The sequence below is a fragment of the Neltuma alba genome, unplaced genomic scaffold (assembly GCF_004799145.2).
Source record: "Neltuma alba isolate B1F8T4 unplaced genomic scaffold, ASM479914v2 tig00011850_pilon, whole genome shotgun sequence".
Lineage (NCBI taxonomy): Eukaryota > Viridiplantae > Streptophyta > Magnoliopsida > Fabales > Fabaceae > Neltuma > Neltuma alba.
The window spans coordinates 418433-431534 of record NW_021636455.1 but is presented as its reverse complement, the minus strand read 5'-3'; the positions used below and the strand labels follow the sequence as shown (position 1 = coordinate 431534).

General features: G+C 35.4%; 1 protein-coding gene across 3 annotated transcripts; it reads left to right on the top strand.

Moving 5' to 3' along the window:
• The first annotated feature begins 5381 nt into the window (after window positions 1-5381).
• Window positions 5382-12302, top strand: LOC114718409 (probable sucrose-phosphate synthase 2). 3 transcript variants are annotated; one of them, XM_028903704.1, is made up of 12 exons: window positions 5382-6144; window positions 6834-7066; window positions 7489-7552; window positions 7647-8345; window positions 8644-8772; window positions 8854-8985; window positions 9073-9249; window positions 9333-9386; window positions 9477-9539; window positions 9794-10738; window positions 10827-10948; window positions 11772-12302. In XM_028903704.1, the coding sequence occupies exons 1-12, from the start codon at window positions 5866-5868 to the stop codon at window positions 12052-12054; spliced, it is 3180 nt and encodes a 1059-aa protein (XP_028759537.1). In that variant the 5' UTR covers window positions 5382-5865; the 3' UTR covers window positions 12055-12302. The 3 variants fall into 3 exon arrangements, with proteins under 3 accessions (XP_028759537.1, XP_028759538.1, XP_028759536.1); XM_028903703.1 differs by having other exon boundaries at window positions 5383-6144; window positions 10821-10948; XM_028903705.1 differs by lacking the exon at window positions 10827-10948.
• The last annotated feature ends 800 nt before the right edge of the window (window positions 12303-13102 follow it).

Genomic DNA, 13102 nt, shown 5'->3' with positions numbered 1-13102 from the left:
TACACTTAATTAACAAGGATATTTCAGAAAAACACAACATCTATTTATGACAAATAACTGATCTAACTTATTTTTTTAATCTTTTCAAATTAATTAATTAGTTATTATAATTAGGACCGGAGGCAGTATCTCTTTCCGGCTAAAAACTGTTTATCTTCACCTTCATTAGGCCCAGCCCATGTATTGTCTTGATTGCAAATCTGAACTGCTGGGCCTTGTTAGGCATTGAGAAGGCCTAGTCCAAAGCTTGATATTTGTGGCCCAAATAGTGTTTTCAATCTTATGGGCTTGGAAGCTTGGGGTTAGGTCCAGTTCATGTCACAGAACGGCCGAACTCCGCATCGTGCTTTTTTTTGTTTTTCCTTCCCTTTTCTCTTTGATTTTTCAGGCTTTGCCCTCTCCTGGATTTAAAAAAAAAAAAAAAAAGCGAGAATTTTATTAAGTAATCTGTAAATATATTCCTGAGCTGAGATATTTTTCCTATTTCTGGTAAGTGTGATAACTCAAAGAAGAAAAGAAAAATGAAGAATTGTGGCGGTTCAATCTGTGTCTTCGCGGGGGATTCTTTTTAGCTTGATAGTGTCCGTTGCATTAATAACGAGAAGCGTGTCGAGTTCAGGTATTTTTGCTGATGGCCTTCATTAGATCCCCTTTTTTTCATTAATAAAACGTGAATTATTACGAATTGTGAATTAAAATGTAAGTCTAAGCAGCTAAGTTGTTGACTTCCTTCTTGAATGTTATGAAACTAGGGAGGCAACATCCTGTGAAGCTAATCGTTTCCCAGAAATTTTAAGATAGCAAAAAATTTCATATTTGTATAATGGATATGATATTACCTCCGGTCCTAATTATAATGTTTTGTTTGTAAATTATAAATAAAGTCTTATAATTAGGACTGGAAATAATAATATGCGGGCTAATGGTTGTTTCCCTGAGTAATGATCCTAGTTAGCTTGCTTGCTGTGCATAATAATAAATAAATCTCCTGGCATCTTTTGTGATGTTAAATACTCTGTCTGGTATGCGATTCAAATCAAATTTTCAAGAGTTCAAATTTAAAGAAAATAAATGCGGGTTGGGTGTACTAGTAGATTCTAAGGATATTCGATAGACATCAAAATTGAGAAGGAAGAGAGCTGATTTGGAATTATGGTGGGTTTGGAATCTATCAATCGAAAACAAAGTAAGACAGAAGCATGGGAAGAGGACGACAGGAGCAACGAAGCGCCCAGAATTGAACCAGACAATATTGTGTCAGTGTATGCCAATTGCAGGTTGTGTGGTTGCGGGGCCACTTGAGGACTTATGGAAATGAACAGCACTAATTAAATCAAAAACGAAAAGAAAGAATAATGGGTGGTTCAATGAAATAGTACTGCCTAATTAGACGGGGGGGAGTGAAAGCAACATGCGGGCAAAAGGGCGGAGAACGTTTACTAAGGAAAAAGATGATGATGATGCGATAAAGTTTGGTTGATGCTGGTTGACAAGGGGAGGGATGATGTGTCTCGTGCCACATACTCTCGCATCACCACTCCACTTGCCCGTCTCTTTTAACCATTTCATTTCACCCTCCATCCATTGTTTCGCCTTTATTCAGTGACACCCTGACTCACCGCCTTGGTAATTAGTTGACACGTATCATACCTTAAACATCAAATACTTCATCACGCGTCATAAAGTTTCCCAAAGAAAAAACAAACCATTATTGAAATAGAGATGTGATTATGTATTTTTCCGTCTCTTATTATAAGATTTAATTTTTTGAATTGTTTTATTCCTATTTATAGAATCTCTTTTAAGTTTATCTACACAATAAAGACATTTTTATTGACTTTATCTTTAATTAATATACTCTCTCTCATTATCTTTTTTCCATGCATTCTCTCCTATTTTTTCCCCTCACTCACACCTATCCAATTACAAATAAGGACATATTTAAAAATATATATATTTTCAGTATATTTATTACTTTTAACTAATTTTAACAGTTTCTAAAATTATGTAATATAATTAGGTGGATCTTGTAATAATGAGTGAGGGAAGGGAGTAAGGGTAAACAGTACAACTCCATCCATTATCATAGTAGTATTTAATATATTTATAATCATGTGAGTGTCTCTTGATTAACATGGATTTGAGTTCGAATTCATAATTTCACATTTTAAAAACTCCAAAGGAGTTTGAAATTATTGGGTCATAAAACCCTAATAAAGGCGTGCATTGCCATTTATACACATGCTTCCTTTCATCCATGCTGTAAAAAAAATTTCTTGATCTAGTCAATACTCCTCCAGTCCTTAATATAAGACTCATTTAACTAATTTGATTAGATTAAGGAAGTTAAGTAAGTTAATTAATTATAAGAAATGTGACATGTTTTTCCTAAAAAACCATAATCATCTTTCTTAATATCCTCTCTTCCTCTTCTACTTAATTATGGTTGAAAAAGTATCCATAGGGGTAATTTAGAAAAATTAATAAATATGAGAAATGTGTCTTATATTTAGAACCAAAACCAACTCAACAATTAAGTCCTATATTAAGAACCGGAAGAGTACTTAAATATGACTCTTTGTATATTTCTATCATCCTCACAATCTCATTTTATGAGTATAGTTAGAAAAAGTTTTCACTTTAATATAATTATAATGAGTTAATTATTATTTCTAATACTAAATGATGGATGAAGTTCACTCTCTTATTTATAACTTTTTCTTCTTCTTCTGTTTTTGGACATTTACAACTTCTTTTACTTCACATCACATTTATAACTTCTTTTCTTATTATATTGATATGATTAATAAAACTAGTTGTCTTTCTCTTGATGTTGCTAATATAAATTATTTGACTGTTTATAATATTTGAACTCTCTTTTTTCAATATATCATTTTGTACTAATTCAAAAAAATAATATTATTGTCTAGTTTTAATAATTAGTTAAAAAGATTTGTACAGTAGATGGGAACGAATTTATTCATAGAATACAATAATATATCCATCCCTTTGTTATTTGAGGTCAATCGGTGATTTATTCATCACTGCAAGTAAAAATCAATGAATGCGTACCTACGTACTCGTTAATTAATCATCAATGCGTGCACAGGGGCCGCTTTTGTGCTTTCAATTTTCATCTTACTTTATGAATTAATGAGCAAATACCCATCTTATTTCTTTTTATATACTATTTCCTATCCTTAATATAAAAATTCGTTTGAGTTTTAATTTGGTCATAAGTATAAAACTTTAATTTACTTTTTTTTTATATTTATGTATTTTCTTTCAAAGTAATCTTTCTAATAATGATAGTTCTAGTCAATACACTTGATTAGTAAGAATATTTTAGGGAAGATAACATTTATTTATTACAAATAACTAATTTAATTTATTTTTCTGATCTACTAGAATTAGTTAACTAGTTCTTATATTAAGAACGGAGATAATAATTAATTAAAAATCAAATTAACTCTTATATTAACAACAAGAGTAAAACATAAGTTGGCAAAATATATACAAACACGCACATGAGCTCCCCCCCCCCTCTTTTTCAATTAAAAGGACTGATAATACTTCTTAAATTTATCGTAAATCATATGACAACGCCGATAAGTCCTCCAAGTTTCATTTAATATTAACAGGTTTCAAAAAATTTAATGTTTATTAGTTGAGTCACATTATTCGAAAATCAAATTTAACAATCTAATATCTACACGTCAAACTTTTTATTTACGCGTCAAATTCTGTTAATTTTAAATCAAACCTGTAAATATAAGATCTTTTGAAGCCTATGGATACGGAATGAAATTTGAGAAACTTATGTGTTAATGTTTTCATGTGCATTTTTTTCTTAAAAGTCATCCATAATCTGTTATACTATCTCAGGTTCTAATTATAAGAACCATTAACTAATTTGAGAAGATTAAGAAATAAGCTAGTTAGTTATTTGTCTTAAATAGGTGCTGTCTTTCCTAAAATATCCTTGCTAATCAAGTGTATTAACTAGAACTATAATTGTTAGAAGACTATTTTGAAAAAAAAATATAAATATAAGAGACAAAGTGGATTGAGATCTTATATTTAAACTAAAATAAAAATTAAATAGAGTCTTATATTAAGAATCGGAGGTAGTATTTATAAACATTTTACTTATCTGGTCTTAAATATAAAAAGGTCGAAGGAGTATTATTTTTATTTATATATTTTTTTTAGATACAAGAGGAGGCAAAAGCTTGCAGAGAAAAATAAAGACAGAATAAATGAACCTCACTGCATGGGATCGTTCATGTCCGATAATAACCTGCATTCTAGTGGTGGGTAGCTAACATCACTTGATTGATGTTCCATATTATGCAGATGCCCAGCGAGTTGGTGCGTAGTTGGTTTGCTGTATTTATAAAAATGAGTAGATATGTAGTTATGTACTACCTCTGATCCTTAATATAAGACCCTGTTTGACTTTTATTTTGGTCCTAAATATAAGATCCCAATCCACTTTGTCTCTCATATTTACTTAATTAGTCCTTCTAATATTATAGTTTTAGTTAATACACTTGATTAGCAAAGATATTTTAGGAAAGATAACATATTTAGGATAAAAACTAACTCAACTTACTTCCTTAATCTCTTAAATTAGTCAACTGGCTCTTATAATTGTATTTATAAACACTTGATATAAAAAAGGACCTCAGTCGGCACAAGCGTGAGCTTTTCTAAAGACCCCATGATATGACACTTTCCAATTTCGGATTTGTTAGAGCAGCGATCTATAAGCATTTTCATCTAAATCAAAATAAAATTTTATTTACATACTTACTTCATATTTTTTAAATTATCATTAAAAAACTGTTCGTCAATTATTCCAAACAAACAATCTAATATTGGGTTTGGGGAAAAATGATATTCAACAGATATGTATTAAAAAGTTATTTAAAGATGAAAAAATAGTAAAAAAAAACTGTCGAATAGAAAAATTGTAAATAAAACTCATGATAATATTAATATAAGTTTTAATAACAATTTTTACGAATCTGTCTTTGTATGTAATTTTTTTATGTCAACAGTTTTTTTTGGTCATTTCTTCATTAAAGATCCTGCAAGTGAATTATTAATATCGATTCCTCATATTGCAATAATATTTTTAAATTCGCGTGAAAAGTAATAAGTATTTTCCATTAAAAACAGGGGCCAGCTGGGAGGAAGCAAGCGTAAGGATCGCATTGGGAAGCGGACAGCGCTGATAGCAACAGAACGCAGCAAGCAATGCTGGAACTCCTGATGGATGTGATTTTCATTCATTCTTCCTTTCATTATTCTCAATCCCAAAGCACCACACAACACAACAAATTCCATCTCTTCTCCTTCATTCAATGCCTCAAGTCTAGCTTCCCACGTGTCCTTCTCCTCCTCCCCATCACTCCTTCCTCCTCTCCCTCTCTCTCTAATTTTAGCCTCGTTCACTCTTTTGCTTCTTTTACTACCTTTTAGAATTCGACTTCCTTTCATTTAAACTCTTTTCCCATAATTCCTAACTCAACCATTTTTGCACCTTCTTTCCTTTTACTCAACACCTTTTTTTTTCCCCCCCTCCCCTGCATGCAAATTTACCCAGAAAAACAAAATACATGATATCGATTCTCCCCCCCTCCACACACCCCTATAAAGAAAGCACGTCCGCGTTGGATATCTCCCAAGCTTGCTCCAGGCTTCCGTATAATTCAAGAAACCGTAAACTATTCACTCTGTTCTCACAGAGCTTTTCCGCTAGATAAATTTTTGTTTTGGTATTTGTTTCAAGGACTCTGTTCTCGTCTTATTTTTGCTGAGCAAAGGCAATCGAGATTATCGGCCAGAAAGTGAGGGAAAATGGCTGGGAATGAGTGGATTAATGGGTACCTGGAGGCCATCCTCTCGACGGGGGCTTCCACCATTGATGAGCAAAAGTCAGTGCCTGCTTCTCTCAGAGAAGCAGGGCATTTCAATCCCACCAAGTACTTTGTGGAAGAGGTGGTGACGGGTGTGGATGAGTCTGACCTGCACCGTACGTGGATCAAGGTGGTTGCCACACGCAATTCTCGCGAGCGCAGCTCCAGACTAGAGAACATGTGCTGGCGCATTTGGCATCTTGCTCGCAAGAAGAAGCAGGTTCTTCTTTACAAATCTCTACGCATGATTAAATGTGCATAAATAATGATGGAACGCATAGATATCAGCATCACCTGGAAAATTAATGTGTGTTCACGACATTTAAACAAACAGAAAACTTTTCGAGTATTCTGGTTCTCTCGCAATTGAAGGGAAATTTTTTTCTCTATTTCGAACATTTAAGGATTTTTATATCTTCTTAAGAAACAAGTTGCGTCGCTGTGGTTGTTTCGTTCTTCCCTCTTCCATCCATCTGTGATTTTCTTTGGTTTGGTACCATAAGAAAAAAAAAAAAAAAGAAGCTTTTTTGCAAAAAAAAAAAAATCTCGTGTAATTTCAACTGACAATAAAAATGCCAGTCCTATGCATGTCCATGCATCGATCTGACGCTCTTCATTTGTTCGAGGTACCTGCCACTTCACTGATATAAGCAACCTTACAGTTTTTAATAAATAAGAATTCTTAATCCTCATATTTTTAATTGTTCTGGATTAACCTGGGGAAGGCAATTTATGTTTAACTTTTTAATGCAAGGAAAAATTAGACTGTTCTACACGTGGAATACAATCTGAGTTACCCAACACTCTCTGGTTGAGGTTTTCAAGTCAAGGAACAAATCAAGGAAAGTTTTATTTATTGGGGAGTTAGTGCATTTGACGCTAATTACCAATCTTGTGTGCTTTGTATAGTTGGAATGGGAGGAAAATCAGAGGTTGGCAGATCGAAGGTGGGAGCGAGAACAAGGACGCAGGGATGCTACAGAGGACATGTCCGAGGAACTATCAGAAGGAGAAAAGGGGGATGGTTTGGGGGAGAGTTTGCAAAATGAGTCCCCAAAGAAAAGATTCCAGCGCCAAATTTCAACCTTGGAAGTATGGTCTGATGACAAAAAGGAAAAGAAGCTTTATATTGTCCTCTTAAGGTATACACATTTTTTTGCCATTTGCTTTATATTGCCATTCTTGAATTGACACCTTCTCTTTTGCTAAGGGCGTGGAAGTCAGTTTCTAAGATTCTCACCTTCGGAAATAAAAATTGTCATCAAGCCATTATTTCTGTTATCTTCTATGGCTTTGCATATGGGGGAAGTGGTCTTGGTATGGTTGAGCACTCTGAAGATTAATCTGGTTTAAAGATTATAAATACAAGAAAGACGGAATGGAATTGCATTGTGGGCAGTGTACTATCAGGAACGCGCACCTTCACTAATAATTTTGACCTTCGTTTTGTGATGTAGACCTAGCCTTGCTTTGTTGTTACTCCTATTGTGAACGCTTTAAATAATAAGTTCTAGAAATATATAATTGCTAAGTTTTGCTATAAAATTGTTCTTTTGTTCCCTAGTTTGCATGGATTAATTCGAGTAGAAAACATGGAGCTTGGTCGTGATTCGGACACCGGCGGACAGGTACCTGTCAATCTTACACGGACAAATGACAGAGAAATTCCATTTATACCTTCCATCTAATTGGTGTATAATGCTTGAAGCAATTTATTTCCAGATCAAATATGTGGTGGAACTTGCTCGGGCACTCGCACAAATGCCTGGAGTGTATAGAGTAGATTTGTTCACCCGTCAAATCTCATCACCTGAGGTTGATTGGAGCTATGGAGAACCTACGGAAATGCTAACTTCAGGTTCAGGTGATGACGATAACATTGATGCTGGAGAGAGCAGTGGTGCTTATATCATAAGAATACCCTTTGGCCCACGTGATAAGTACCTCCGGAAAGAACTGCTTTGGCCCTATGTTCAAGAATTTGTGGATGGGGCTTTAGCTCACATTCTCAATATGTCAAAAGTGTTGGGTGAACAAGTTGGTGGGGGTCAACCTGTTTGGCCATACGTAATCCATGGACATTATGCTGATGCTGGAGATAGTGCAGCTCTTCTTTCGGGCGCTTTAAATGTGCCTATGGTGCTTACAGGTCATTCACTTGGAAGAAATAAACTCGAGCAACTTATTAAGCAGGGGCGTCAATCCAAGGAGGATATCAATTCAACGTATAAGATTATGAGGAGGATAGAGGCAGAAGAACTTTCCCTGGATGCTGCAGAACTTGTTATCACTAGTACAAAACAAGAAATTGAGGAGCAATGGGGACTTTATGATGGTTTTGATGTCAAACTCGAGAAAGTCTTGCGTGCACGTGCTAGACGTAACGTCAATTGCCATGGGCGGTTCATGCCAAGGATGGCGGTAAGACTGCAATTTTATATGTTAATGCACCCGTCCTTAAATCTGGAATGCTTTAATTCAATTTACAACTGTTTATGCGTCACAGTTCCCTTGCATAAAATCCTCCTCCGAAATATCTCTTTCTGAAGCACTTTGGTGAAGAGTTATTTGCAAAGGCATTACCCATGCTTGCCAACTTTACCAACTGAAAGTATTCTTCCTTTGTTTAGCTATAATTTTTTGGGTTTTGTGTTACTCACTTGAATTGAATACAATTCACTGAACGTCTTAATGATCTATTGATGCATGTATTATTCAGGTTATCCCACCTGGCATGGACTTTAGCAGTGTTGTGATCCAAGAAGATGCCCCAGAAGTTGATGGGGAGCTCGCACAACTTACAGGCGATGGGTCTTCACCTAAAGCATTACCTCCAATTTGGTCAGAAGTGAGTAACCTATATGTGGGCATATTTTCTTCAATGAACCTTTGTTAATGTTATGGGCATTCAACTTGCTACCGCTCGCAGGTGATGCGTTTCTTTTCAAATCCTCACAAGCCAATGATCTTGGCATTATCAAGGCCAGATCCAAAGAAGAACATAACCACTTTGTTAAAAGCCTTTGGAGAATGCCGTCCCTTAAAAGAACTAGCTAATCTTGTAAGTGCACTTAATGTAATTGTCCCTCTTTTCCAAGTGGAACCTACAGTAAGTTACTTGTTAAAGGACTAATATCTTTTCAAACAGACGCTTATAATGGGAAATAGGGATGACATAGATGAGATGTCATCTGGGAATGCTAGTGTGCTTACAACAGTGTTGAAACTAATTGACAAGTATGACCTATATGGGCAAGTAGCCTACCCCAAACATCACAAGCAAGCTGATGTTCCAGATATATACCGACTTGCAGCAAAAACAAAGGTAAAATGAAGATTTCATTACACAGTTGTACCTTCAATGTTATAACTGTGAGGAGTAGTTAATTAATTTAAAATTTGTCTCAGGGTGTTTTCATAAATCCAGCTTTAGTGGAGCCTTTTGGTCTTACTTTAATTGAGGTTGGTTGTAAGCAACTGGTCGTTTTTATTATTTTCATTTTGATCTTAAAAATGTGTACCTTTCATCTACAACTGTTCAAACTTATCCAGGCTGCAGCACACGGGCTTCCCATGGTGGCCACTAAAAATGGGGGACCGGTGGACATTCATCGGGTAAATGAAGAGTGACGTTTATTTTTTTCCCTATCGGTTGCATCTTTTATGTTACAGTTTAGGAAGTTTGTATTTGTTACAACATGAACTATTTACTTGAACGTAGGAAGGACATCTGAAAATTAATTGTACCCATCCCTAGTTGCTGAATATTGTTAAATTTTAATTTTTCTTTTTCCAGTTATTTATGGTTGTCAAGCGGTATCAAATATGCATATAGTCACCGTTTTGCTTGTCTTCCTGCAACGTTTCAGACCCTCAACAATGGTTTGCTTGTGGATCCCCATGATCAACAAGCGATTGCTGATGCATTGCTTAAGTTATTGTCAGAGAAAAACCTATGGAATGAGTGCAGGAAAAATGGTTTGAGGAACATACACCTATTCTCGTGGCCTGAACATTGCCGTACTTATTTGACTAGGGTGGCAGCCTGCCGAATGAGGTATCCACAATGGCAAAATGATACTCCAGGGGATGATGTAGTTATCGAGGAGTCTTTGAATGATTCGCTAAAAGACGTGCAGGACATGTCGCTAAGGCTCTCAATCGATGATAAATCTTCACTAAATGAATCACTTGATATGGCTGCAGTCAGTGGTGGCCCCGAGATGCAAGACCAAGTGAAACGTGTCCTAAGCAGGATGAAGAAGCCAGATTCTGTTCAAAATCCTGATGCTAAGAATAAGCCACTTGATAATATACCAGGAAAATATCCTCTCTTGAGGAGAAGACGTAGATTGATTGTTATAGCACTTGATTGCTACGACAATAAAGGAGCTCCAGAGAAGAAGATGGTCCAAATTGTGCAGAAAATCATGAAAGCTGTTCAACTAGACCCTCAAACTGCGAGAATTTCAGGATTTGCTCTGTCAACAGCGATGCCAATGCTAGAAACAATTGAGTTACTCACATCAGGAAATATTCAAGTGAATGAGTTTGATGCATTAATATGCAGCAGTGGAAGTGAAGTTTACTACCCGGGTACTCATGCAGAAGATGGAAAGCTTTTGCCCGATCCAGATTATGCTGCACATATTGACTATCGTTGGGGATGTGAAGGTCTGAAGAAAACCATTTGGAAACTAATGAATACCATTGAAGGTGAAGAAAATTCAAATAAACCTTCCAGTCCGATTGAGGAAGACTCTAAATCAAGTAATGCCCATTGCATCTCATACAAAATGAAAGAACTTAGCAAGGTATGTGAAATCTACTCCTGTACATACATGTTGATGTGCGAGCTATGTCATTTTATTCAAAATGCTTCTTTTGCTTTTGCAGGCAAAGAAAGTCGATGACTTGAGGCAGAAGCTTAGGATGCGAGGTCTACGATGTCATCCTATGTATTGTAGGGCATCAACCAGAATGCAAGTTATTCCACTCCTTGCATCTAGAGCTCAAGCACTCAGGTAAACTGTTCATGATGAACAGCATAGGGCATTTGATAACAAGTTACCATTTAACTATGGCTCAAACCAAGGTTTTGATCCTTGCTTTCATGACTAAGGGAGCATGTAGAAACTATTATCCTTAACCTTGTAGAGAGGTGCTATAAGAGAAACGAAAAAGAGCTTAGGAAAATTCATTCTAATCACTTATTTTCATGTGTTCTCACAAAGCTAACTAGTGCTGTGGACCGGAGCCTAACCTAACTTACCATCTTGTAAGAAAATACTAAAGTAAACTCAAGTAGGAAGCTTACCTACCGTTGAAAAAGGTAAGAAAAAAATGACTGACAAATTATAACCACGATAATATTTACATAAACTTTCGCAATACTCTTTTCATTTTATTTGTTTGAACGCACCACTTGCTTTTGAGCGTCTAATTGTTGAGATTGCTGTGATATTATTGACGTCAAATTTATGTCACTGCATAAAAGTATATTATTGTCTTAGTATTATAGGATTATTGGCTTCCATATAACTATTCTTTTCCTATTAAAAGAGAATAATTTATTTCACTCACTAAATTTACATGAAATCTCCAAACAATTGCCAATGTGATATCAATCATCCAATCTAGATGGCACTATGGTATCCATTGAATGAATGATTACCATTAGTTTTAATTCTCTTTAGTTTAATATTCAGAAAGATAACGTGTTATCAAGTGGTAGAAGCAATATGGAAGTAGGTAGGTGTAGAATTTAATTCTGCTTGTCCGAATCATACTGAGTCAATGAAAGTGAGTAATAGTCAGTAATCGACTGTTTGCTATGGCTGATTTTAGGTATCTGTTTGTCCGTTGGAGATTGAATGTTGCCAACATGTATGTCTTCCTTGGAGAAACTGGGGACACTGATCATGAGGAACTGATTTCTGGAACTCACAAGACCATAATCCTGAAGGGAGTGGTGTCCAAGGGTTCAGAGGAGGTACTTAGGAGTCCAGGAAGCTACCATAGAGACGATATTGTCCCAACCGAGAGCCCACTGGTCACTAGCATTAGTGAAATAACAGAAGACAAGATTGCTGATGCTTTGAAGCAAACCTCTAGATCTGGGGGAATGTGAGGTTCCAGAGCGATGGGTACATATTTTTCTTTTCCTAATACATCGACCTTTTTAGACCACAAAATGGAAAATGAATGTAATTCTGTTACTTTTTAGCATAGGGTTTAGCCAAGGTGTACCTAGATTGTGGCTCTGTGATTACAAATGCTCTTGTTATATAAATTATAAAGTTGGTTCAAATCCTTACCTCTGCAGTGCTGGTACAGATAATGAGTAATTGGCAAATTTTTCATGTCTTGGGATGTATTTAGTCCTGAGACCCAAGTGCTTTGTATGATGGATGAAGCTCATATGAAGTTTCTTCTTTGTGGATACCGATGGAAATCAGTGCTTGCAAGCAGAGAACGTGTATCTAACATGGCTTGCATTTTAGGCAGCCTTCCTATTGGTGACGCCTGACGGTTAAATGGTCTTATTATTTTATCGTTTTATCATGTCTAATATTTTTCACATAAAAGTAGGATGCCGATTCCCTTCAAAATTATATTCCATTTTCACTGGTTGCTCTGATTTTCCCGATACTTTTCAACGAGGCTCATTCCCATTCCCATCCCTCCTCCGACCGTAACTCCAATTACAAGACCTTGATTTGCTTATAATATTCGATATCATCTTAGCCCTTTAGCACGGAACTATCCTTGAGAGATGAAATAGTTCAAAAGAGTGGAATTGATTATAACTAGCGAACTGTTATTTGAATTTTAAAAAAAAAGTGAAAATGATGTGCCCCAATTTCCCAAAAGACAAGCATGCTTAAAATAAGAGAATGGGCAATTGAGCAAATATAAAATAAATGGCTGAGCCAAAGAAAGAACTTGTAGAACTAGATATCGATGTACTATCTCCGATCTTTAATATAACAGTTTGTTTAGCTTTTAATTTAGTTTTTTATATAAGACTCCAATTCACTTTGCCTATCATATTTATCCATTTTTTTTCCAATGTAGTCCTTGTAACTAATAGCTGCACATATTAAATATTTTATCAAATGACATTTGATTAGTAAAGATATTTTAGAAAAGATAATATTTATTTATTACAAACAACT